Source organism: Lynx canadensis, chromosome B1, assembly GCF_007474595.2.
Source record: "Lynx canadensis isolate LIC74 chromosome B1, mLynCan4.pri.v2, whole genome shotgun sequence".
Lineage (NCBI taxonomy): Eukaryota > Metazoa > Chordata > Mammalia > Carnivora > Felidae > Lynx > Lynx canadensis.
The window spans coordinates 122,486,162-122,509,734 of record NC_044306.2 but is presented as its reverse complement, the minus strand read 5'-3'; the positions used below and the strand labels follow the sequence as shown (position 1 = coordinate 122,509,734).

General features: G+C 39.4%; 1 protein-coding gene and 1 pseudogene across 3 annotated transcripts in view; both read right to left on the bottom strand.

Moving 5' to 3' along the window:
• LAMTOR3 (late endosomal/lysosomal adaptor, MAPK and MTOR activator 3) overlaps nt 1-23,573 on the bottom strand; it is a 30,246-nt gene that overhangs the window by 4,951 nt on the left and 1,722 nt on the right. Inside the window, exons 3-7 of one of the 3 annotated variants that reach the window (XM_030313375.1) lie at nt 21,672-21,706; nt 15,386-15,444; nt 13,653-13,786; nt 11,255-11,318; nt 5,211-5,305 (exon numbers count right to left, since the gene is read on the bottom strand). In XM_030313375.1, coding sequence (XP_030169235.1) covers nt 5,250-5,305; nt 11,255-11,318; nt 13,653-13,786; nt 15,386-15,444; nt 21,672-21,706 — 348 coding nt within the window. In that variant the 3' untranslated portion in view covers nt 5,211-5,249. Of the gene's footprint in view, nt 1-4,994; nt 5,306-7,633; nt 8,213-11,254; nt 11,319-13,652; nt 13,787-15,385; nt 15,445-21,671; nt 21,707-23,573 lie in introns of those variants that run through there. The other 2 variants (XM_030313374.1, XM_030313373.1) reach the window with 2 other exon arrangements.
• LOC115513250 lies at nt 22,049-22,225 on the bottom strand (annotated as a pseudogene).

Below are 23,573 nucleotides of genomic sequence, written 5' to 3'. Positions count from 1 at the left end.
AGGTCCCTTCCACTACCAGGTATGTGTTTATCATAAAGGAAGTGCCACTTAAGACACAGCCAAAGTATTAGCAGGTATTCTCAGAACGCCGCCTAGGAAAATCTTGCCCCACAGCAACACTGTTCCCTCTGAACTATCGGAGTCACCCCCAGGGTAGGGACGGCTATTTATGCCTCTGAGGGCAATCTGTCCGCTATGACAGAGCCACTAGGAATCAGAACACTCAGTGGGCCACAGCCCTTCTCTTCCCACCCACATGATGTGCCAGAGTGGGTGCTTCCATCTTTGACCCTCCCATTCGCCACACACAGGTGAGAGAGTCAGGCTGTGTCCCTATTTCAGGCAAAGAGCAAGAGAACAGTATGGCGTTAACATCGATCCTACTTCCCTTCCCCTCCACTACTTCAGGTCGGTTGCAACAAACCCGTATTTTTGCCAGACTCCTCCGAGCCAAGTATGCTTCATAGCAGATTCCAAGCTAGAGCCTACACTCAATCACTTTGGACTCAGGCCGTCTGGGCATGAGGCCCCGCAGTTTCCTCAGTCACGTGCCGTGAAGGACCAGGCTTTCTTTTTCTTTTTTTAAATTTCTGATCTATCACCGACTGAGATTTTGTAAAATCCGATAAAAATAAGTCGGTAGAGACACGAACTCAAACTACAAATAGCACAACCTCAAGTTCTTATTATCAAGAACAACAGACATGAAGTTGGTTCTGCCTAATTGCTGTTGTTTAAACACTGACTCTCAACACTTACTCTCTTACTTCTGTACTTGTCACGTGCCGCTCACAGGCATTAACAGCCCAACCACATTTCTAGTCGCTCTGGTCTAGTGAACTGGCAGATAAAAGGAGCCAAGAGCCTTCTCGAGAAAGAATGCACCCGAGGGAAGAGAAGGTTGTGGTGCAAATGTCTTATTGATGGATTATGGACACTCGCCATAGGGGAGGGGTGATTCTGAGCACATTCTTGTCTGTTGCGCCCACAGCAAGCCACAAAGGAGCGTTCTCACTAGGGTCTTAAGGGGAAGACATTGGGATAGTGTGTTGTGTCACATTTATAGCTGTGAAGACCGTGCCCTTAAGTCTTCCACAGTGTCTAGGCACTCAGCACAGCGGCAGGGGCCAGGGGTTGAGCTCATCCCAGAGAATGAAATTGGCAGATGCCTGCAAAAACTGGTTTCAGGAGCGTACGGAAAGTGCTCTATGGGGAATCCCAGAGACACTTGGAAGACATCTGAGAGGAACTGGATTTTCCACAGAAGCCACGAGGATGAAACCAGAGAAGCGTGGCCAGTGAGTTCCTGAGCCTGTGGTTATTTCTCCACTTCTAGAATGCTTAATTGGTGTAGACTTACTCAGTAACGGGCAAGATACACAGCCTGGTTTTCTGAGCTGCGTTGTGAGGGCTACTGTAGTCAGAAAGGACAAATGTAAGTCACTGGAACCGTCTCTATTCTGGAAGATTGTAAACCAGAAGCAATATTTGAGGAGGGGTTTCAGAGATTAGTGCCACCATCACGGACTTGAAGGATGCAGGGGTGGTGATTTCCACCACATCCCCATGCAGCCCACCCGTGGGACCCGTGCAGAAAATAGATGGATCCTAGAGAATGACAGTGGATTATCACAAAATTAATCAGGTGGTGACTACAATCACAGCTACTGTTCCAGATGTGATTCCATTTCTTGAGGAAATTAACAAATCCCCTGGTCCCTGATGCGCAGCTATTGATCTGGCAAATGTAGTTTTCTTGATAGCTATTAGTAAAGACTGCCAGAAGCACCCTGCTGTATCCGGCACGGCCACCAATACACCTTTCACTACCCTACCTCAGAGGTTTACCAGTTCAGCCCCATGTCATAATTTAGTCCACACCAACCCTGATCACACTGCTCCTAAGACATCACATGGGTCCACTGCGCTGATGACATTAGGCTGATTGGACCTAAGGAGCAAGAAGTAGTAACGACTCTAGACTTTTTGGTAAGACATTTGTTTGAGGGTGGGAAATAAATTCAGGGGCTTTCCACATCACTGAAACTCTAGGGGTCCGGTGGTGTGGACAGGTCAGATATCTTTTCTTTTTTTAAAAAAAAAACTTTTTTTTTTGGATGTTTATTTATTTTTGAGGCAGAGACAGAATGTGAGTGGGTTGGAGCCGAGAGAGAGGGAGGCACAGAATCTGAAGCAGGCTGCAGGCTCCGAGCTGTCAGTACAGAGCCTGACACGACGCTCGAACTCACGAGCTGTGAGATCATGACCTGAGCCGAAGTCGGATGCTCAATCGAGTGAGCCACCCCGGCCCCCCTCAAATATCTTTCCTAAGGTAAAGGATACCTTGTTGCATCTGGCCCCTTTCGCAGCCAACCAAAGGCACAATACCTAATGGACCTCTTTGGATTCCGGAGGCAATATACTGCTTATCTTGCTGATGGAACTTGTTGCCTTTACCATGTTCCCCATCATCCTAAAGTCGCAGGCCTGACAGAGTGGCAGAATGGCCTTTGAAGACTCGGTTACAGCCCAGCTGGGGCAATGTCCCCATGTTCTTGCGCTGTGCTAGTTTAGAGGCATTTGTTCCAAAGGGAGGAATGCTTCCACCGGGCAACACAATGATTCTAACATGCTGGACATTAAGACTGCTACCAGCTACTTTGGGCTCCTATCTCTGATTCAACAGATGAAGGGAATTACCGTACTGGCTGGGGTGACCGATCCTGATTCCCCGGGGGAAACGGGGCTGCTACTGCACAATGGAGGTAATAGTATGTTCCAAATACAGGGGATCCTCTAAGGGATCTCAGTACCACCAAGTCCTGTGACTAAAGTCAATGGAAAACTACAATTCAATTCAGGGAGGACAGCCAAAGGCCTGGACTCTTCAGGAATAAATGTTTGGGCCACCCCACCAGGCACAGCCACGACCAGCTTGCTGAGGGAGAGGGAGTATGGAATGGGTAATAAAAGGCAGTTCTAAATACCAGCTACAACTACACACCCAGTGGGAAAAACAAGGACTCTGATTATTACCTTTCTTCCTTGTTTTGTTATGTTTGTGTGTACATAAACAAATATGTACGCATTATAAATACACACATAGTAAGCACATCTTTTTTCTTCCCTCTGGTATCCTCTTATTACCTACCATAAGATATATTAAAAATGGTTAACCTTACATCACAGCATTTAAGCTATAGTATATGAAGGAGAGAAGTGAGCATGACCCAAGAACATCGCATCCTCTTCTGGGGAGAGTTAACATGTTTTCTGTATGTGGGTTAGTTGTTTGATGTTAGAAGTACTTTATGTGGAGATTAAGGATGCTTTAGGAAGATGTACACGATGCCAAGCTGACAAGGGTAGACTGTGAATGTTATTCTGTGTGTCAGCTTAGCGAGGCTGGAGGACCCTATGATTCAATAGACCACGAACCTACATGTTATGTATTGTGTAGCTGTGCTTCACACCCATCTATAATCCACTGAATTTAAATAAGAGTTATCCTCGATAATACGAGGGGACTTCATCAATCAGTTAAAGGTTAGCCTTGGGGTGCCTCAGTAACTGAGTGGCTCAGTTACTTAAGTCAGTTACTGACTTCGGCTCAGGTCATGATCTCACAATTCGTGACTTCGAGCCCTGCACCCGGCTGTGTGCTGACAGCTCAGAGCCTGGAGCCTGCTTCAGATTCTGTGTCTCCCTCTCTATCTGTCCCTCCCCCACTCACTCTCTCTCTCTCAAAAATAAACATAAAAAAAAAAAAAAAAAAAAAAAGCCTTAAGAGCAAAACTGAGGTTTCCAAGAGGAAATTCTGCCTTAAGACTGCAGCCTCAGATGTGAGGGTGATCTGACTGCGACATCTGTCACCCCAGGGTTGACTCGGTTGATCTGGCTGGCGAGGCGGGTGTCCCCTTCCTTCCTCACCACTCCATGTGCGTCCCTCCCAAAGCTGAGTGCTCCATCGAGGCAGACGACCTTCCCCAATAGAGGAGGACCGTTCTTTGGTCAAGGGTATACGAGTAGCTGCACTCCCCTGCTAGAACCTCCAAACAAGCTCTCAAGGTTCACCTGGAGAACATAGGGTAGCCAAGCTTCCAAGACTCCATACACATCCAAATGAGGCGTTGCACGTGGCAATTTGCCTTTGTTTAAAAAAAAAAAAAAAAAAAAAAAAAAAAAAAAGACTGCAGGCTCAGCTCCTGCCACAGCTTTCCCAGCCTTCTGACCTGCCCTACAGATTCTGGACCAACCAGTTCCCACAATCACATAAACCCACTCTTTGAAATCAATTTAATACATATATAGCTTACTGCTTCTGTTTCTCTGGAAATCCCTGATTGACACAATTTTCTTCCCCAAATACCCCATCACCATATTATTATAAATTGTGTTTGCTTGAATACTTAAATTTTATTGTGTTTGAATTTAAAAATTCAGAAACCACCAATGAAGTTTAGAGTAAAAAGGCTCAGTCGTGGGCTCCCTGTCCCCCAGGTATCTAGTCTACTAGTGCCACCAGGTTCTTCTGTGTATCTTCAGAGACAAGTCTACCATATGCAACCAAACATGAACACATGCGTGTATTTTTCTTCTTATATATAAACTGCAGCATACCATGCAATCTCACACCATGCTTTTGTCACTGAACGTCATGTCGTGGATTTCTATCTCAGTAACTAAAGAACTGCTCCATTCTTTTTTTCATTGGGCAAATGTAGTCATTAATGTAACCAATCCTCTACAATTAGTGTGACCAAATAATTTCTTACCTAAAGTGGGACACTTGACAGATGAAAGGAGCGTTAATAATTACACCAAAACCAGCAGGTATAACTGGTATGTTAAGCCCAGAACATAGGATCACCCTATGAGGAGTCATTCTGGTTGTTTCCAATCCTTTGTCATTACCAAGGTGTAATGAATACACTTATAAATATATAATCTTGCACATGCCCCTTTTGTATCAGTAGAAATTTCTAGAAATGGAGTTGCTGGGTGGGAGGACAATTTCTTTTAATCAACTTGACTGGTCACAGGGTGCTCAAATTAAACATTTCGTGTCTTCGAGGATGTTTCCGTACCATTCCATCTGTGGACTAAGTGGATTGCCCTCTGCAGTGAGGGTGGGGTTCAACCAACTCACTGAGAGTCTGAATAAAACAAAAGCTGGAGAAAGGAGGAATTTGCCCCTTTGTTTGCCTCACCCATGAGTTGGGACATCTTATCTTCTGCCCTCAGTGGATTTACACCAGTGGCTCCCCTGGTTCTCTAGCTTGCAGATCATGGTACTTCTCGGCTTCTAGAATTATGAAAGGCAATTCCTCATAATAAGTCTTTTATATTTGTTTAAAAGTCAAAATACATACTTATAATAAAAGGTATATATCCTACTGGTTCTGTTTCTCTGGAGAATCCTAATAAACTAGGCCAAAGGTTATGTGCATTTGGAAGTTTGACAGATTACCAAAAAGTCCTATAACCTAGTGGGTTGAGTGTTGGAATCTTGATTTCGCCTCAGGTCATGATCTCACAGTTGTGAGATCACCAAGCCCTGTGTCAGACTCTGTGCTGAGCTTATAACCTGCTTGGGATTCTTTCTCTCTCCCTCTTTGCCCCTCCCCTGGCTCATGTGCTCTCAAATATTTTCTTTTAAATTGCCTGTCCTAGTTACTGAGTAATCCTTTTCCCATGGACTTATGTCAAATTCATAATGTTTTAAGTTCTCGTATGTACGTACTGAAGTCTATTTCTGGGTTAGTTTGTTCCATTGATCTGTTTAAAGTACACCTAATTGAGTTTATACTATTATTTTTTTTTTTTTTACATTTATTTATTTTTGAGACAGAGACAGAGCATGAACGGGGGACGGGCAGAGAGAGAGGGAGACACAGAATCGGAAGCAGGCTCCAGGCTCTGAGCCATCAGCCCAGAGCCTGATGCGGGGCTCGAACTCACGGACCGCGAGATCGTGACCTGAGCTGAAGTCGGACGCTCAACTGACTGAGCCAACCCGGCGCCCCTATACTACCTTTTAAAAACAGGGGCGCCTGGGTGGCGCAGTCGGTTAAGCGTCCGACTTCAGCCAGGTCACGATCTCGCGGTCCGTGAGTTCGAGCCCCGCGTCAGGCTCCGGGCTGATGGCTCGGAGCCTGGAGCCTGTTTCCGATTCTGTGTCTCCCTCTCTCTCTGCCCCTCCCCCGTTCATGCTCTGTCTCTCTCTGTCCCAAAAATAAATAAACATTGAAAAAAAAAATTTTAAAAACAGTTTAGCTTCACATTACCTTTTCAAACATTTCTTAGTGATTTTCACTTTTCTAGAACAATTTATCTATCTTCTTCAAACAAATTGTAATAGTAGTAGCAGTCATCATGCAAAGGTTAGAAATAGCTCCATTTATTATTATAGTTTCCTTTCCTGGGATTTTTAGGTATATAATTATTATTACCTGAAATTAAAAGTTCCGGCTACCTCATTTATAATCGACCGTCTTCTTGTTTAAGCATCATTGCATTAGCAACAATCTCCTGGACACTATTAAACAGTAGTCCAGATGATGGGAATTCTAGATTTTAATGGATGCATCCAATGCTTTACTAGGTTTTCTTAACTATTTATAGCTTCCTGCAGGTAAAACTTACCCTCCTGCTTACTTCCACATAAATGCTGTTGCTCAAGTCCCATTTAAATTCCCCCCTTCTGGGTTTCTACAGCCTCCCGTATAGCTTCATGATAGCTCTTCCTGTACGTACCTGTTTGTATTTACTGAGCTTTTAAGTTCTTTAAAGGAAGGTACCACAATTTAGTTTCATATTTGTACAGAAAGAGGAACGGAGGGAGGGAGGGAGGAAGAAATAGGAGGGAAGGAGGGGGACAGGAAGAAGGAGCAAGCAGCCAGTGTCTGGCTGACCATTCACTGCACAACCCGAGGGAGCGTATTCACACACTCCACATGCAAGGCACCCCTGGAGCACAGAAATATGAATCCTATTCCTTAGAATGCCGCAGCGTGGCAGCTCTGGGAAACGGTGCACAGTAACTGGTGCTCAATGCGTGTGAACTAAACTCTGATTGTCAAAGAACCTACCTAGGAAGGAACTACCAACTCTGAATGATGAACTGCATTCCTGAATATAAATGGCTTATTCCAGAACCAAGATACTTCTTTTCTGGAGATTAAATTAGGCTCATGAATACAGTGTACTTTCCAATTGACATTATATGGTGCGGAAAAGTCTCCAAACCGATGCCTGTAAGAAACACTCACTACTTATTCATGTAGTTGAAAGAGTGCATTCGGTGAACTATATTCTTAAAGAAACCTATTTAGTGCTCAAACTATATACTTTAAAAAATACTATTTTATTTATACTCATGTATGAAAAAAAGTGGCTGCACTACCATGTTTACATACACACCAATACTGGAAACAATTCAATAATGAATCACTTTTAAATTTTATAAAGAACACACAAACATTAAAACACTGATTGGTTATAGAAAGCAGAGTGGAGAAAAAAAAATATTAGCTATCATTTTCATTTTCATTAAAGAGCAGCACCCTCTGAGAAGAATCAAATCAGTTAGTAATATTCATCTATATTGCAAAATAATACATACATAGAAAAGTTAGTGATTGTACGGATTTTATTACTTTTACTAAGCCATTTTATCTTCCTCACACTCAATGCAAAGAAATAAAACAATATAAAGAAAAATATGTCCTCATTATTATTCACAATAAAAAGGGTCTGCTTCATTCTGCAGGCCTGGGCATATTATACAATAGGGAGCACTTAACGGCTCCAGTGGATCAAAGTACCATTTTGATTCTGACCCAATGAATAGAATCTCATGCATATCTGGTGACTGGACTAACTCCATGGGAGCTGTGATGTATTGAACCATTTCTGTGCTATCCCCAGATCTCACTAAATTAAGACCCTACACAAGAAAAGATAACAATCAATCTGTCCATAAATTGTATCTATAGGCTCTTTCTTTAGTGGAAGAAGGTGGGAAAGGGGCCCTTTCTTGAGTATATGGATATAAGTATTGTTGTGTCTAAAGATTGCTGGATTGATACTGTGTCTGTTATAATGAAAATCAGGTGTACATCAAAACCACTGCCAGATTAAGAAACTTCCACAACTTGTCTCAATTCTTCGAATAATGGAGCAAGTTCCTTTTCTAGGCTGACAATGAGTCCTAAAACAAAGATTAAAAAAATTAGAACATCAGAAAAATATTCCTGAAAGTCTTTGACTTAAATTTCCTGTCAAAATTTAGTTACTAAAAAGCAAACAAGATCTAGTTTAATCCCCATAACTAAAGCAAAATATTGTAATTCTAAATGACCAAAACCCTGTATTAAGAAGTTTATTTTCGGGGCGCCTGGGTGGCGCAGTCGGTTAAGCGTCCGACTTCAGCCAGGTCACGATCTCGCGGTCCGTGAGTTCGAGCCCCGCATCAGGCTCTGGGCTGATGGCTCGGAGCCTGGAGCCTGTTTCCGATTCTGTGTCTCCCTCTCTCTCTGCCCCTCCCCCGTTCATGCTCTGTCTCTCTCTGTCCCAAAAATAAATAAACGTTTAAAAAAAAAAAAAAAAAGAAGTTTATTTTCATCATTAAAGTAAATAAACAAAAAAATATTTTTATGTATAAGAAGATATAAAATGAATTATATGTACTGTAACTTCATTACAGTTTTGAAAGGAAAACTTTAATTTATACTTTACTATTTCAAAACCTGTACAGATTCAGAAACGATACAAGATTTTTACTTAAAAAGCTACACTTTTTTCCTGAACAAATTTTAATGGACTTTATCAAAATATAGGTAGACAGGCTGCTTCAGCCGTAAGCAAAAAAATAATTAGAAATTTATTTTATAAATTCAGCAAAGCTAAAGCATAAATGGGTAAGTCAAGTGAAAGAATGAATTTTAAAGACGAATGGTATAAGGAGAAAACATACACTACCATGTTTAAAATTTAGTGATGAATCTGGGAGACAAAGTAGTCTAGAAATTAGCGTATCTAGCTTCTCCTTAGTTTACCAGAGTGAAAAGCTATGTATCTTACACTGCTTGTTTTATGCTCAAAAACCTTCCTCTATTTTGCAGAATATTAAAAACATCTGAGATTCTAAGCTCAGTCAATTGAGCATCAGGCTCTTGGTTTTGGCTCAGGTCATGATCCCAAAGTTGTGGGACAGAGCCCTGCACTGGCAGAGCCTGCTTGAGATTCTCTCTCTCCTCCTCTCTCTGTGCCCCTACCCCACTTTCTCTCTAAAGTAATATTGACAAGAAAAAAAATAAAAATAAAAGCATCTGTGGGGCGCCTGGGTGGCTCAGTTGGTTGAGCATCCAACTTCAGCTCGGGTCATGATCTTGCAGTTCGTGCATTCGAGTCCCACATCAGGCTCTGTATTGACAGAACCTGGAGCCTGTTTCACATTGTCTCCCTCTCTCTCTGCTCGTCCCCTGCTCATGTACTCTCTCTCTCTCTCTCTCAAAAATAAGCAAACATTAAAAAATTAAAAAATAAAATAAAATAAAAGCATCTGGGATTCTCAAAAAATGTTCTAGGGACTAATATATATTTCTGTACATTATCAAAATTTATAACTGATGACTTAGTACATGATGGTGACTTATCACAACTGAGGTTTAATATATCTAAAATATCGACACCACTACCATCCTACATAATTTACAAAGTGTTTTCACATATAGCATTTTACACCTTCAAAACATTTAGAAATGGAAGAGACACTGTAGACCATCCAATCTTAACCCCTCATTTTAAGATGAGGAATGTAAAGACAGGTTTCAGTGACACAGCTGGAAACAGAACTTGCTCAAACAACTTGGAAATATAACAAATATTTATATTTGCTCAAATAACAGTTCTAAAAAGCAGTCAAATCTAAAGGAGACAATACTAAAAAAAAAAAAAAATCCCACTTTACCCAAAAGTGAGTTAATAAATTACAGAATACAATCATTATTTTATACATAAATGCCCAGTGAAGGCTACTGGATATAATGGGATCTTATGATCTACTATAAAATGTACAGCTTCCTAGTATTTGTTCTCTAATTCTTCAACCCTCACAAAGAACACATATATGTTCTTCCTAGTCACGCTCTTTAAATTCTCAATCATAATTAAATATGCTATGATTCCACTCATATGTGGAATTTAAGAAACAAAACAGATGAACATAGAGGAAAGGAAGGAAAAATAAAGTAAGATAAAAACAGAGAGGGAGGCAAACCATGAGAGACTCTTAAATAAAGAGAACAAACTGAGGGTGGCTGGAGGAGTAAAGGGGGAGGGGATGGGCTAAATGGGTGACGGGCATGAAGGAGGGCACTTGTGGGGATGAGTACTGGGTGCTATATATAAGTGACGAATCACTAAATTCTACGTCTGAAATCATTATTACACTATATGTTAACTAACTTGTATTTAAATAAAATTAAAAAAATCTATGAATAATATTGGAATAGAAATAAAGAAAGCATATACTTACAAAAAAAATTCTCAATCACATTAATCTTGCCCACTATTGTTCAAGATTTTACAAACTCTAATAGATTGGTCTACATGGAACTGAACTCATCTCTGACCATTTTATTATGTATTTTGTTTGGTTATCTTCACCATTCATTCTTTTTGTTTTAGGGGCTGTTTTAATGTGAACAAGATGTTGCATTCAAGAGGTGAAGATAACGTTTAATTCTCCTTTTTATCTTATAGAATTACTTACCCATACAATTTCTCATCTGAACTAGAAAATAACCCCATAAGACAGTTAAAGCAGATATCAGCTCCATTACACAGCTAGAGTAAACAGAATCCAGAAAGGTTACTTTTCTGGAGATCAAGGAACAGACAGTGGAGCTGGGCCACGAATTCACATTTTCTGATTCTAAATCTACTATTCTTATCATGTTAGACTGCTCAGATAAGGTGTTTTAAGAAATTAAAAGCTACATGGGGCGCCTGGGTGGTTTAGTGGGCTGAGAGTCCGACTTCGGCTCAGGTCATGATCTTGTGGTCCGTGAGTTCGAGCCCTGCATTGGGCTCTGTGCTGACAGTTCAGAGCCTGGAACCTGCTTCAGATTCTGTGCCTCCCTGTCTGCCCCTCCCCCACTCATGCTCTGTCTCTCTCTGTCAAAAATAAACATTAAAAAAGATTAAAAAAAGAAATTAAAAGCTATTATTAATTTAATTTAATACACACCTGTATTGGCATTGCTGCTGGCTATGAAACTCACCACCAAAGGTAAACGATTGAATTGAACCACCTAAAAAGAAAGTAAGCTCTAAATTAAGATGTTATTCAAGGGGCACCTGGGGCTCAGTCAGTTAAGCATCAGACTCATGGTTCGTGAGTTCAAGCCCTGTGTCAGGCTCTCTGCTGTCAGCACAGAACCTGGAGCCTGCTTTGGATTCTGTGTCTCCCTCTCTCCCTCTGCCCCCCTCCCATTTGTGCTCTCTCGCTCTCAAAAATAATTAAATAAACTTAAAAAAAAAAAAAGGATGCTACTCAAACGAGACATTTTAATCTTTCAAAAATTTGTATTTATTTATATTTAACATTTATCCATTTTTAAGAGACAGAGAGAGACAGAGTGTGAGCAGGGGAGGGACAGAGACAGAGCGGGAGACACAGAATCCGAAGCAGGCTCCAGGCTCCAAGCCGTCAGCACAGAGCCCGATGCGGGGCTCAAACTCATGGACCTCGAGACCATGACCTGAGCTGAAGTCAATTGCTTAACTGACTGAACCACCCAGCCACCCAGGAGTCCCTGATCTTTGTGATGGATTCAACTGAGGTATTTATTTAATGACAGTATAAATAAATATACACTTCATGACAGTATATATGCATATATTATATGATTATTTTGTTTAACCTCATTTTTTAAATTACCTGACCAATTACTATTTCTTTTTTTTTTTATTTAATTTTTTAAATGTTTTTTTATTTATTTTTGAGACAGAGAGAGACAGAGCATGAGCAGGGGAGGGGCAGAGAGTGAGGGAGACACAGAATCCGAAACAGGCTCCAGGCTCTGAGCTGTCAGCACAGAGCCTGACGCGGGGCTTGAAGTCATGAACTGTGAGATCATGACCTGAGCCGAAGTCGACCGCTTAACCAACTGAGCCACCCCAGGCGACCATCTTTCAAAAATTTTTAAATGACCAACGTGTAAGATACTATGTAACATCATGTAATATGAAAGAGCTGAAAACAAGTATTTCCGTAAAAGACTTCCGATTATCTCTGAGAGATATTAATATTACTTAGCCTAAGTCTTTCAAGTGGGACTGTGTCATCCTCATCTGTCTTTAAACACCCAGCAGCATGTCAATTATTACATAGCAGGGGCTCCACAAATATCTGATAATTAAACGGCTAAATAAAGTCAGTATTTCTCATTTAAGTAGCTATACTATCAAGATTTTTCTGCTTCCTGTGTACCACTATTAATTTTTTTTTTTACATTTATTTATTTTTGAGAAATAGAGTGAGACAAAGTGTGAGCGGGGGAGGGGCAGAGAGAGAAGGAGACACAGAATCTGAAGCAGGGTCCAGGCTCTGAGCTGTCAGCCAGACGCAGGGCTCCAACCCACAAACTGTAAGATCATGACCTGAGCCGAAGTCGGACGCTCAACCGACTGAGCCCCCCAGGTGCCCCTAATTTAAACTAATTTAAATTAAGTTTAAATCGACTATTGTTTAAAAAAAACTTAGTTTCTGGGCGCCTGGGGTACTCAGTCGGTTGGTTAAACATCTGACTTCAGCTCAGGCCCTGATCTCTTGGTTCGTGAGCTCAAGCCACGCTTTAGGAGCCCCGCTTCTCTCTCTCTCAGTGCCCCTCGTGGGATTCTCTCTGCCCCTCACTCACTTGAGCATGCGCGTGCGTGCGCTCTCTCTCTCTCAAGACAAAACAAAACAAAACACCAAAAAACCCCCCTAAAATTAGCTTTAACCTAATCCTTATCGGTAAAATTAAAGGTCAAAAGGGTTGGTCGTCTTTTGCCTATTACACATTAAAATATGTTAACTTCTAAAATAAAAAATATCACTTGTGTAACATCAAGCAGCACATGAATCATACCCTGGGAAACTCTGCTCTAAAGGAGAAGCTACTAATTTACTCTAAAGAAGAAAACGCAGCCAGAGATCAAGAGGTATGTAGCAACTAAATTCTTTGCTAATAACCTCACATATTATATATACATATTCCAAATCAAATGAAGGAATTAGCAGCAGTTAACAAATAACTTATCATGTGACCAAAAAAGGAAAATTTTTTATCTGTCACAATAACAAAAAAAGTATGTCATTTGAGAAATCATACTTGTTAAGCTAAGGGCACCATCTACTGGAGGTAACAGTGGCCTGACTTCCTTTTTTAGGATAATGTACTTTATTAATAAAAGTTTTAATTACTTTTCCATATTAATTAATTCCTGTTGTAAAATGTAAAGAAAACTACAATTCAACATAACCAATTTGAAGGCTAATGGCATCCATTTCAAAACTAAAATTTAGAGTAACATAAGCTATTTTATATAAAAGACATAATAATAGTTGAAAGCAGCAAGCCATTTAATAATTATGAACCTACCTGGTAGGTGTTATAGTAACAGATGATACTTTTATTTTTTGAAAGTCCAAGTTTGCTCCCTTGATCTGTTGCCAGGGCAAAAGTAGATAAGAAACCAGGTCTCAAAGCATGTTCTGGAGCATTATCATTGGCCACTGGAAATACAAATGATTTACATAAAAATTATGCAGTGGACAGGATACAGAAGTTCACTGCACTTTGTTTTTTTAAACATAAATCAGTAAAAATATCAAGCACAAGGGCTTTTATGCTTCACAATATTGAAAATCCTGTCACTAATCGGGTCTTACAATTTAGGCGAGATAAATTTCTCAGTCAGAAATTGAGTGATCAATAGCTAAAGGCAGAAATGCTGATTCTCGCAAGTTTTTTTAAAGAATACTAAACGTCTATATTTTCTTAATTTCTACTCTAAAACACAGATTAATCAGCATGTTTATTAATAAACTGAATATTCTGGCTAACCAAGAGCCAAGCTAGAATAGTCAAAAAAGCTTCAAAAAAAATCTTTGCTTTCATAAAACCCATAGCAGTATCACTTATAGATATTGACAATTTTGCATCTGGTCATCAGTTTCAAGTTTCTTTCATTCATTTAAAGGCCTGAATGAAGTCAGTTGTACCAGTAAGTTCAGAGCTTAAGGCTTTAACACAGAGATCCTAAGAAAGAACACGAGAGCTGGAAAATCCGAGATTATTTTGATTTCGTTTAAAGCTCTTGCTACAGAACTGAGTAAAGAAACAGGCAGGTGCCTTATTTGCCCATGACCCCTATGTTTTATGGTGAGTTAGAAAGCACACTGACCCACACATCAGAAGATAATGGGTTCTATTATTATCTTCTCACTGACTCATGTGCAACTTTGCCCTTGACCATCTTTGTTTACAAAACAAAAGAACTAAAATTAGGTGATTTTTAAAATTTCTTTCTAAAGTCTAAAATTATCTGACATATATAATAACCTCGGGTGGAAAATAAATTGCAAACAATATACAGAACATTATTTAATCTTTCTTTTGGTAAGGCTACTCTAGCATCCCTATGAACTATGACCATCCATCTGATAAGAAAGAAGTAGTAAAAATAGTCTTAATACATACTGACTCAGTGACATCATATATACTTTTTTAAAAAGGTGAAAAATAGGCAAAACATTTGCTGGTTTTTTTTTTGTTGTTGTTGTTGTTAACAAGCTCTTCCTTAGGTGAACAAGTCTTGTTAAAGTCTGGTTAAATAACATAATTGTGAAGGTAAAAATTTAAACAATATTTTATTTCCAGTAAAAAGGCAGAAAATCCACAAAGAGTAAACAAAACAATCAATGAATGTTGATTCAAATGTATGAAGTTTATCCCCAAACCACTAGCAACACTGATTAAAAAGTGTTGGGGGTAGTGTGTACGTATAATATATCCCGCTGCATATGTGCACAGTCTCAGCACTTACATTTACCAATGGTTTACATTATACTACAAATGTCTTCAAGAAAAAACTGGGCTTGTGATAAACCCATGCTTAAACTCTGGATGGTAACACAATATATTCAACATGTAGTTAAGTCATAAGCTCCAACCCAGCCTTCAGCATTCAAAAGCAAACATTTCCGCCCCCCAACCAAGACCATCTCCTGAAAGTATTGCAATAGCTTTTCTATGCTTGCCTTCTGCACTACTGAGACATAAATACGTTTTTACTCAAAAGCAAATGTGACACTGGTGGGGTGCAGTTTTACCTTTAATAACAGGCACTCCATCTCTATCTGACACAACGATAGCATGGAGCCCTTCAACACTAGAAACAAAAAAAAAAAAGAAGTTAAAATATTATGAAACATTTCATCTTCTCAAAACATGTACCTCAAAGTCATTATGGGGATTTTCATGTATATTTCTGAAAAACTATGTAAACTCCGTTATTGATCTCATAAGCACCTATACATCTGAATAAGAGTACTGAATAAATTGAATGACAGTATTACTGACATGCTTATAATCTTAAAACTTTATGTAATTTACTGATAAAGATCTAAAACAATGTAACTCTCCGTTAAAATTGCTAATTATCCTTTCACTGTTTATGAAAGTATGACGGCGTTTATCAGGAGTAGTGGCTACAGTGACAAAAAGACAGATTTTTCTTTCTCTCCCTCAATATCAAGTGCCTAGTATTTGGGGCACTTGATATTTATGATACCATGATACAGAAATAGTCACTGCTTTCACAAAGCTTACAATCTAGGAGGGAGACTATCAATCAAATAATCTCATGTTAACAAATGTTAAACGACAATGGTATCAAGTGCCATTAAGATATCCGTGGGGTATGAGAGTCTATAAAAGGTGGGTTGATTAGGCAAGTGGGTCAGGGAAGGCTTCCCTGAGACAGGTGATTAAGCTGAGATGTTAAGGCACTAGTCGAGAGATGAGGGGCAGAAAGCTCATCATTCAGGCTGAAGGAACAGGATGGAAACAATGAAGATCACATAGAAATCTTTTCAGCTATGCCTACGTAAGAAACAGTGGAGAAATGGTCCAGACTATAACCATACAGTCCAGTCTAGGCTCTTCTACATTTACTATTCGTGCTACTCGGGGACAGCTATGAAACCTCTGTGAGCCTCCATTAACAATATGAAAATGGGAATAACTGTACTTATTTGGCTATCATAAAATTTAATAAAACCATGCATGTAAAGTAGAAGCTAGTACATAGTTAACATTCAAAAATATGATTATTAATTAACATCAGAGTGTCATTTGTGCACACTGACAATTTATTACTGTAGTTTAAGTAATAAATCATTAGAGAATTCCTAGAGCACAAAACTAAACTGTTAAAAATTAAAATGAGAAAACATTCTCCAACTTTTAGCCCTATACCTATCTTATAATATCCGAAGACTGCTACTCAGAAATGTTCAGTGCTCCTACTATAATCCACGTTATCCATTCCTTATTGTGTTAACCTTAATGTTCTAACTTAGAAATGAGAAATATTTGTATTAAGATACTGAAATTAAATTTTTTAATGTTTATTTTTGACAGAGAGTGAGAAAGAGAGTGCACGAGTGGGGGAGGGCAGACAGAGAGGGACACAGAATCTGAAGCAAGCTCCAGGCTCTGAGCTGTTCACGCGGAGCCTGACATAGGGCTTGAATTCACACACCGTGAGATCGTGACCTGAGCTGAAGTTGGATGCTTAACCAACTGAGCCACCCAGGCGCCCCTGAAATTAAATTTTAAAGATCCCACTGGCAACAACTTTTAAGTCAGAGAAGTGTTAAAATTTGAGAAAATGTTATAAATATCACCATTTATGAACCTCATGTTAAAAACAGGAATGATGGAAAAACTGTGTATAAACATTCACTGGTATTATTTTTTTATTATCATTCAATCCTGAAATTACCTACGGATTAAAATGTGCTCTATGAAGTTAACGTATAAAACAAATTCTTCTTAGTTAAAAACTAAGTTACATAAAAATATATACCACAGATATTTGCACACACAGAAACTAGTCTGTACATTTTTCAATAGCAACATCAGTTGAAATAGGAAAAGGTCGGAAACCTAACTGTCGTCAAGAAGGACAAGTTAAATAAATTATGACACATATACAATGGAATACTCTGCAGCCATTCAGAACAAAGAAACAGCTCTTTAAATGTACCGGGAAGGACTGAACTCAAAGGTACATCGTTAAATGAAAAAACAGTTTTAAACAGTGTATACAGGAAGCAACAAATTATGTTAATGACACGTGTATGTATATGTTTGCAATACACTGAATGTTTGTGTCACCCCCAAAATTCACATGTTGAAACTCTATTCCCAGTGTGATGGTATTTGGAGATGGGGCTTTTGGGAGGTAGTCAGGCCACGGAGCTGGAACTCTCATAAATGGGAAGAGTGCTCTTATTGAAGGCTAGAGAGCTAGCTTGTCCTTCTACCACATGAAGATATGGGAAGTCTGCAATCTGCAACTCAGGAAAGGGCCTTCACCAGAATCCAACCATGCTGGCACCTTAATCTTGGACTTCCAGGCTCCAGAACCGTGAGAAATAAATTTTGGTTATTTACAGGAAATCCAATCTATGTGGTATTTTGTTATAACAGCCTCAACTAAGACCTCTGTGTATGTGTAAATATGTATGTGCTTATATGTACGTTTGTTTGCAGGTGCATAAAGTATCTCTGAAGGTGATAGGTGGCTCTGAGAGGGTTAACTGTGTAGCTGGGGGGCAGGTGTAGGAAACTTCTCACTATGTCCTCCAGTTAACTTTCGAATCTTGAACTTTATGAATATATTGTCTACTCAAAAAATAAGCAAATTAAAAGCATGTAAAGAGAACTACAAAACAATGTTTAGAAGTATCTGTGTCATCATTGGTAGTTTCTTTTTTTTTTTCTTAAATATTTATTTATTTTTGAGAGAGAGAGGGCAAGCGTGCATGAGTGGGGGAGAGCCAGAGGATCTACAGCAGAATTCTGCCCTGACAGCAGAGAGCCCTATGTGGAGCTGTGAGGTCATGACCTGAGCTAAAGTCCAAGGCTTAACTGACTGAGCCACCCAGGCACCCCCACCACAGGTGGTTTCTTTTCTCCTATTTTCAAGGTAATTAACTTACATGCCAACTAATGCAACAAAAGAGGAAGCAGAAATAAAACGACTTTCTTTTTAATGGATTTAAAATTCACAGAGATAATGCCCAACAGAGTAGAAAAATTTCTCACACACTTAAAATACTCAAAGAAATCAGGTTACAAATATAAAAGGTGTTTCCAATTGTACACATAGTGAACAAAGAATAACATGAATAGACTTTAGCAATAGTTGAAAATAAGTATGATGCATTAATAGGCACACTACACTTCTAAAAAAATTTTTTTTAACGTTTATTTATTATTGAGAGACAGACAGAGTCAGAGCACAAGCGGGGGAGGGGCAGAGAGAGGGGGAGACACAGACTCCGAAGCAGGATCCAGGCTCTGAGCTGTCAGCACACAGCCTGACACTGGGCTTGAAGTCACAAACCAGGAGATCATGACCTGAGCCAAAGTCAGACGCCTAACCGACTGAGGCACCCAGGTGGCCCAGGCACACTACACTTCTCGAAGGACTTAATTATGAAATATTCTGCAGACATCTAAACCTTAATCAAACATTTTTACTTCAAAAGGAAATGTTGCATTAGTAACCAAACATCATACTTTGTTTTATTCATGTAATAATAAAACATTTGGTTATTTTAAAACACAAAAAAGTTGTGATTATCATAAAGCCTGAGCCTGCTTTGGGTCACAATTACACTTTTAAAATATAAATTCAAGAACTATATTTAGGAGGGAATTTTAAAATGAATAAAAACATATTCCATTAAGTGCCTTGGTAAACTGGCTCTGGTCATTATGGGGGACAAAACAAAACACACGGTCCCAATCCTTTTTCTTTCACTATAGAAAGATTTTCATTAGACTTTTACAAATGCCCTTTATACAAATACCTACTATGCTTCTGCTCCTATATTGTGTTGCCAGCGTGATACTTCCCGCCCGCCCCCCAGGTCAACTTTAGCATGCTTTCAATATGCTGAACTTCCAACACAGTAGATACAGATAAGAACAGAAGGCCATTATTTTGTACGGTTTCAGTATGGACACATTTTAGTTACCACAGGTGAATTAACTAACACTATCCCCCTGGGCCAAATTTCAGGGAGTATGGTCTATTAACTGAATAACTGCATAAAGTACAAACCTCACTAACTCTTCACACAAATCACTATGTGAATAACTTTGTAAATAACAGATGCACATTATGTCAGTAACCAGTCACATCACTTCTTTCAGAGTGTGCTGGTGATTGGTCACTGAACATCTGTTACTCAGTGTATGCAGAGACAGTAGAGCATGGAGTTTTGTGATCTCCCTGTGTCTTCTAAAAATAAAGCATGTGACATTAAAAAGAAAGAAAGAAAAAAAAAAAAAAAGGGAGTGCTTGGGAGGCTCAATTGGTTAAGTGTCCAAATCTTGGTTTCGGCTCAGGTCATGATCTCACGGTTCATGGGTTTGAGCCCCACATGGGGCCCTGTGCTGTGCTGACAGCCTGGAGCCTGCTTCAGATTCTGTGTCTCCCTCTCCTTCTGCCCCTGCCCTGCTCTATGCTGTCAGTGTAGAGCCTGCTTGGGATTCTCTCCCTCTCTCTCTGCCCCTCCCCTGCTCTTTCTCTCCCTCAAAATAAACTAACTTAAAAAAAAAAAGAACTGAAATAGGGAACTGGCTAATAAAGATGAAATATAGCAAAGGGAGGAGAAGTGACAATGCTGGCAGTGAAATTCAAATAGAAAGTACACAGTTCTAGAAGTAACTGGCTGGAAGAATGCTGCCACTTTCATTCTTGTGCGCAAGATGTACAGCCAGAGGAACTTTGTGAAAGTGCACTTACTGACATAAATTAGGAAAGTGGTTGTGATGAAACCGATGAAACTATCCCAGAGGAAGTGACACTGGCAAAAAAACTTCGCATAGCATCGATAGTACAAAGGACAAAACTGTTGGCAGCTGATCCAAACTTAGAAAGGAGTGTGCCAATTTGGCAAGGTACAGAAAAGATGCCTGTTCCTTATCTTAAGGTTATACCTTTCATATATTTTAATGTTTATGCAAAGAAGTAAGCGCTATTCAGTGGGGTGGAAGGCGGGGGCGCTTGTGTGGCTAAGGCAGTTAAGCGTCTTGACTCTTGGCTTCAGTTCAGGTCATGATTGTCAGTTTGAGCCCCGCATCAGGCTCTCTACTGACTGTGTGGACCTGCTTGGGATTCTCTCTCTCCCTCTCGCTCTCTGCCCCTCCCCCACTTGTACTGTCTTTCTTTCAAAATAAATTTAAAAAAAACAAGACAAAACAAAACAAAAAAACAACACTGTCTCAGCTTGTATGGTCATTTTTATGGCCCTGCACTACCGTGCAAGGCTAGGACCGCCTGCTAATCACTATGTTGAGAACAGAAGCAGCACCTGTCTTTCTAGTTTGCAAGTACTGAAAGGAAGAGAGTAAAAATGAACTGAAGTACTGCATTAACATGAAATCAAAGGTAACAATTACTTAACACTTCAATAGTACTGTCTTCCTGAATACAGAAAAATATACATAAATCAAACTCACGAGATAATATCATTAATTTCTACTAGTCTGTAATCACAGTAAAGGCACAATAGACAAATCACAACAAACAATTCAGGCAAAACTCCAAACAAGAGATTTTTTCCTTTTGTTTATCTACTGACAGAAATAATAAACTGGCATCTAAAACTTTTTAAATTCAAACATTTGGAGAATAAAAAAAGAAGTAACATAAGGATCTCACCACGTATTCTGCTACATTACACCTCAAAGGTTAATTATTCTGGAATGTGAAAATGAGGGTCTTGAGCTATATTCCTCTCTCTTAGGTCCTTATGTATTATTTTACACCGAACTAAATGTGAATTTTAATTCAATTAAAGGGACAAAGTCCTTTGAATCACAGAAATACCTAAAAGGAAGTTTGCCGGTCTCAACAGAGAGCCTAATTGATAGTGGTACATCAAACGGACTGGGTGCAGGCAAAGGAAAGCCTTGTGACTTTTCCAAGTATGAAGTGCTGCCTACGTCTAGCATTTTCGAGCTACGCCGACTCAGCAAGTAGCTCTTAAAAGTAATACTACAGGAAACCCAAGCTCTCAGGCTTTTTTGCTCCTTAAAATTGCTCTAACTACTTCAATACTTCAAAGCACAATCCATTAAACAGCCCTCTGGCATTCACTAGCTAGTTAACCTCTGAAAGTCACATTAACTTCTCTAGGCCTCATGGTATTTATCTGCAAATTCAAAGGACAGTTCTTGTGCTACCTAGCATTATTTGAAATGGTAAATAATAGCATAATAGGACCATACTATTAGTCTAAAAGAAACAAAACGCTACATAATCAATCATATATTATGCAAAATTTATTTAATATCAAATGAGTAATTTTTTACCTTGGTAATTTTTTATACAGGAATCGCTTCAGGTCCTGAAAGAGAATATAAAATTATCTTATAATAATGTGCCTTGTACCGTTTCTCTAGATACTAAGCTATCCACATTTCAGGTACTTTAAGTCATCATTCATAATCCTTCTTGCTTGTGGGTTTTTTTTTTTTCTTTCTGATTTTGACACTAGTTCTATGACTTGGAACAAGTTATCTAACCTTTTTCTCTAAGCCCCAGTTTCATTATTTGTTGAGGAGGGGTAATAATCATGAACCTATGTTGTAAGGCTGTTAAAATTTATTGAGAAGATACGTGTAAACTTATAAGGATATCTAGAAAAATACACACATAGTAAATACACATTAGCTGTTAAATTAGATCATACTTTTCATACAATTTTACATCCTGTTGCTATTGTCATGTTCACTTGGAAATATATTATGAACATCTTTCCATGTCCACAGATAAACTTTCTAACATCGCTTTAACAATCCTGGGTAAATTAAGCTGGTAAGAACAGATACTACACTTGATCTTAGCGAAAAGGTCAAGAAGCAGTTAACAATCCTGGGTAAATTAATTTCTCTGGAACTCAGTTCCTTTTCATGAGTAAATATAAATAACAACACGTGTCAAGTGTTAAGCATGAAACATAACCAGGACTAAAGGAATAAAAGATGGGGTGCCTGAGTGACTCAGTAGGTTGAGTGTCCGACTTCCGCTCAGGTCATGATCTCACGGTTCACGGTTCAAGCCCCGGGTCGGGCTCTGTGCTGACAGCTCAGAGCCTGGAGCCTGCTTGAAAGTCTGTGTCTCCCTCTCTCTCTGTCCCTCCCCCGCTCATGCTCTATCTCTCAAAAATAAAATAAACATTTAAAAAAAATAAAAAGAAATAAAAGACTGTTTTATTTCCTCTCATTATACCCTCTCACCTGGGGAATTTCACTGACAATCCAGGTATCAGTTATGAGGTCCTCATAAGTAAATCAGGTACCTGTTGTTTTGAAACTCTAATCCCTACTATTCTCTAAACCTGAATGTTCATTTCATGTTATCACCACCATCTTACCTCTGCTCTTATCTTAAACACACACACTAAAACTCCACTTAATGTTTCATGTGAAATCCAGATTTCCTCAATCTCATTTCCACTAACGGCACTACCAAACCCATTATTCAGGTTGAAACACAGAATAATATTTAACCCTAACCTCACCTTTGTCACTTCTAAATGATTTGTGAAGTCAATGTTTGTAAAATGATCTCGGAGCGCCTGGGTGGCTCAGCTGGTTAAGCGTCTGACTCTTGATTTCGGCTCAGGTCACGATCTTATGGTTCATGGATTCGAGTCCCGCTTCAGGCTCTGTGCTGACAGCGAGGAGCCTGCTTGGGATTCTCTCTCTCTCCTTCTCTCTGCCCCTCCCCTGCTCACTCTCTGTCTCTCAAATAAATAATAAACTTAAAAAAAAATTTTTTTTTTTAATGATCTCTTCCTCTCCTTTTCAACTGACATTACACTCTAGGTTTATTTTATTATTTATGACTTGCCTCCCAACTGGTATTCTGGTCTTCCATTTCTATCCCACACAGTTCTACACAATGCCAATAACCATATTATTCTCCTCTACTTGGGTTAGAGGTGCTTCCCATATGATTCCCTGTGCAGCCAAGGTTGAGAACCAACGTCTGAATGGCTCTCCACTGTTTAACAAATTCTGTACAAATTCCTTTAACATTTGAGCCTCTCTACAATACAGTCCACACCTAACTTTACAGTCAGGCTTCCTACCACTCCCTTGTACATATCCTCAGTCCCAAAGTGGACTACTCACAGCTCCTCTACAAACATCTTTCTCTTTCCTATCTCTGAAACTTTGCTTACACTATTCACTCTAATGGTATTCTCT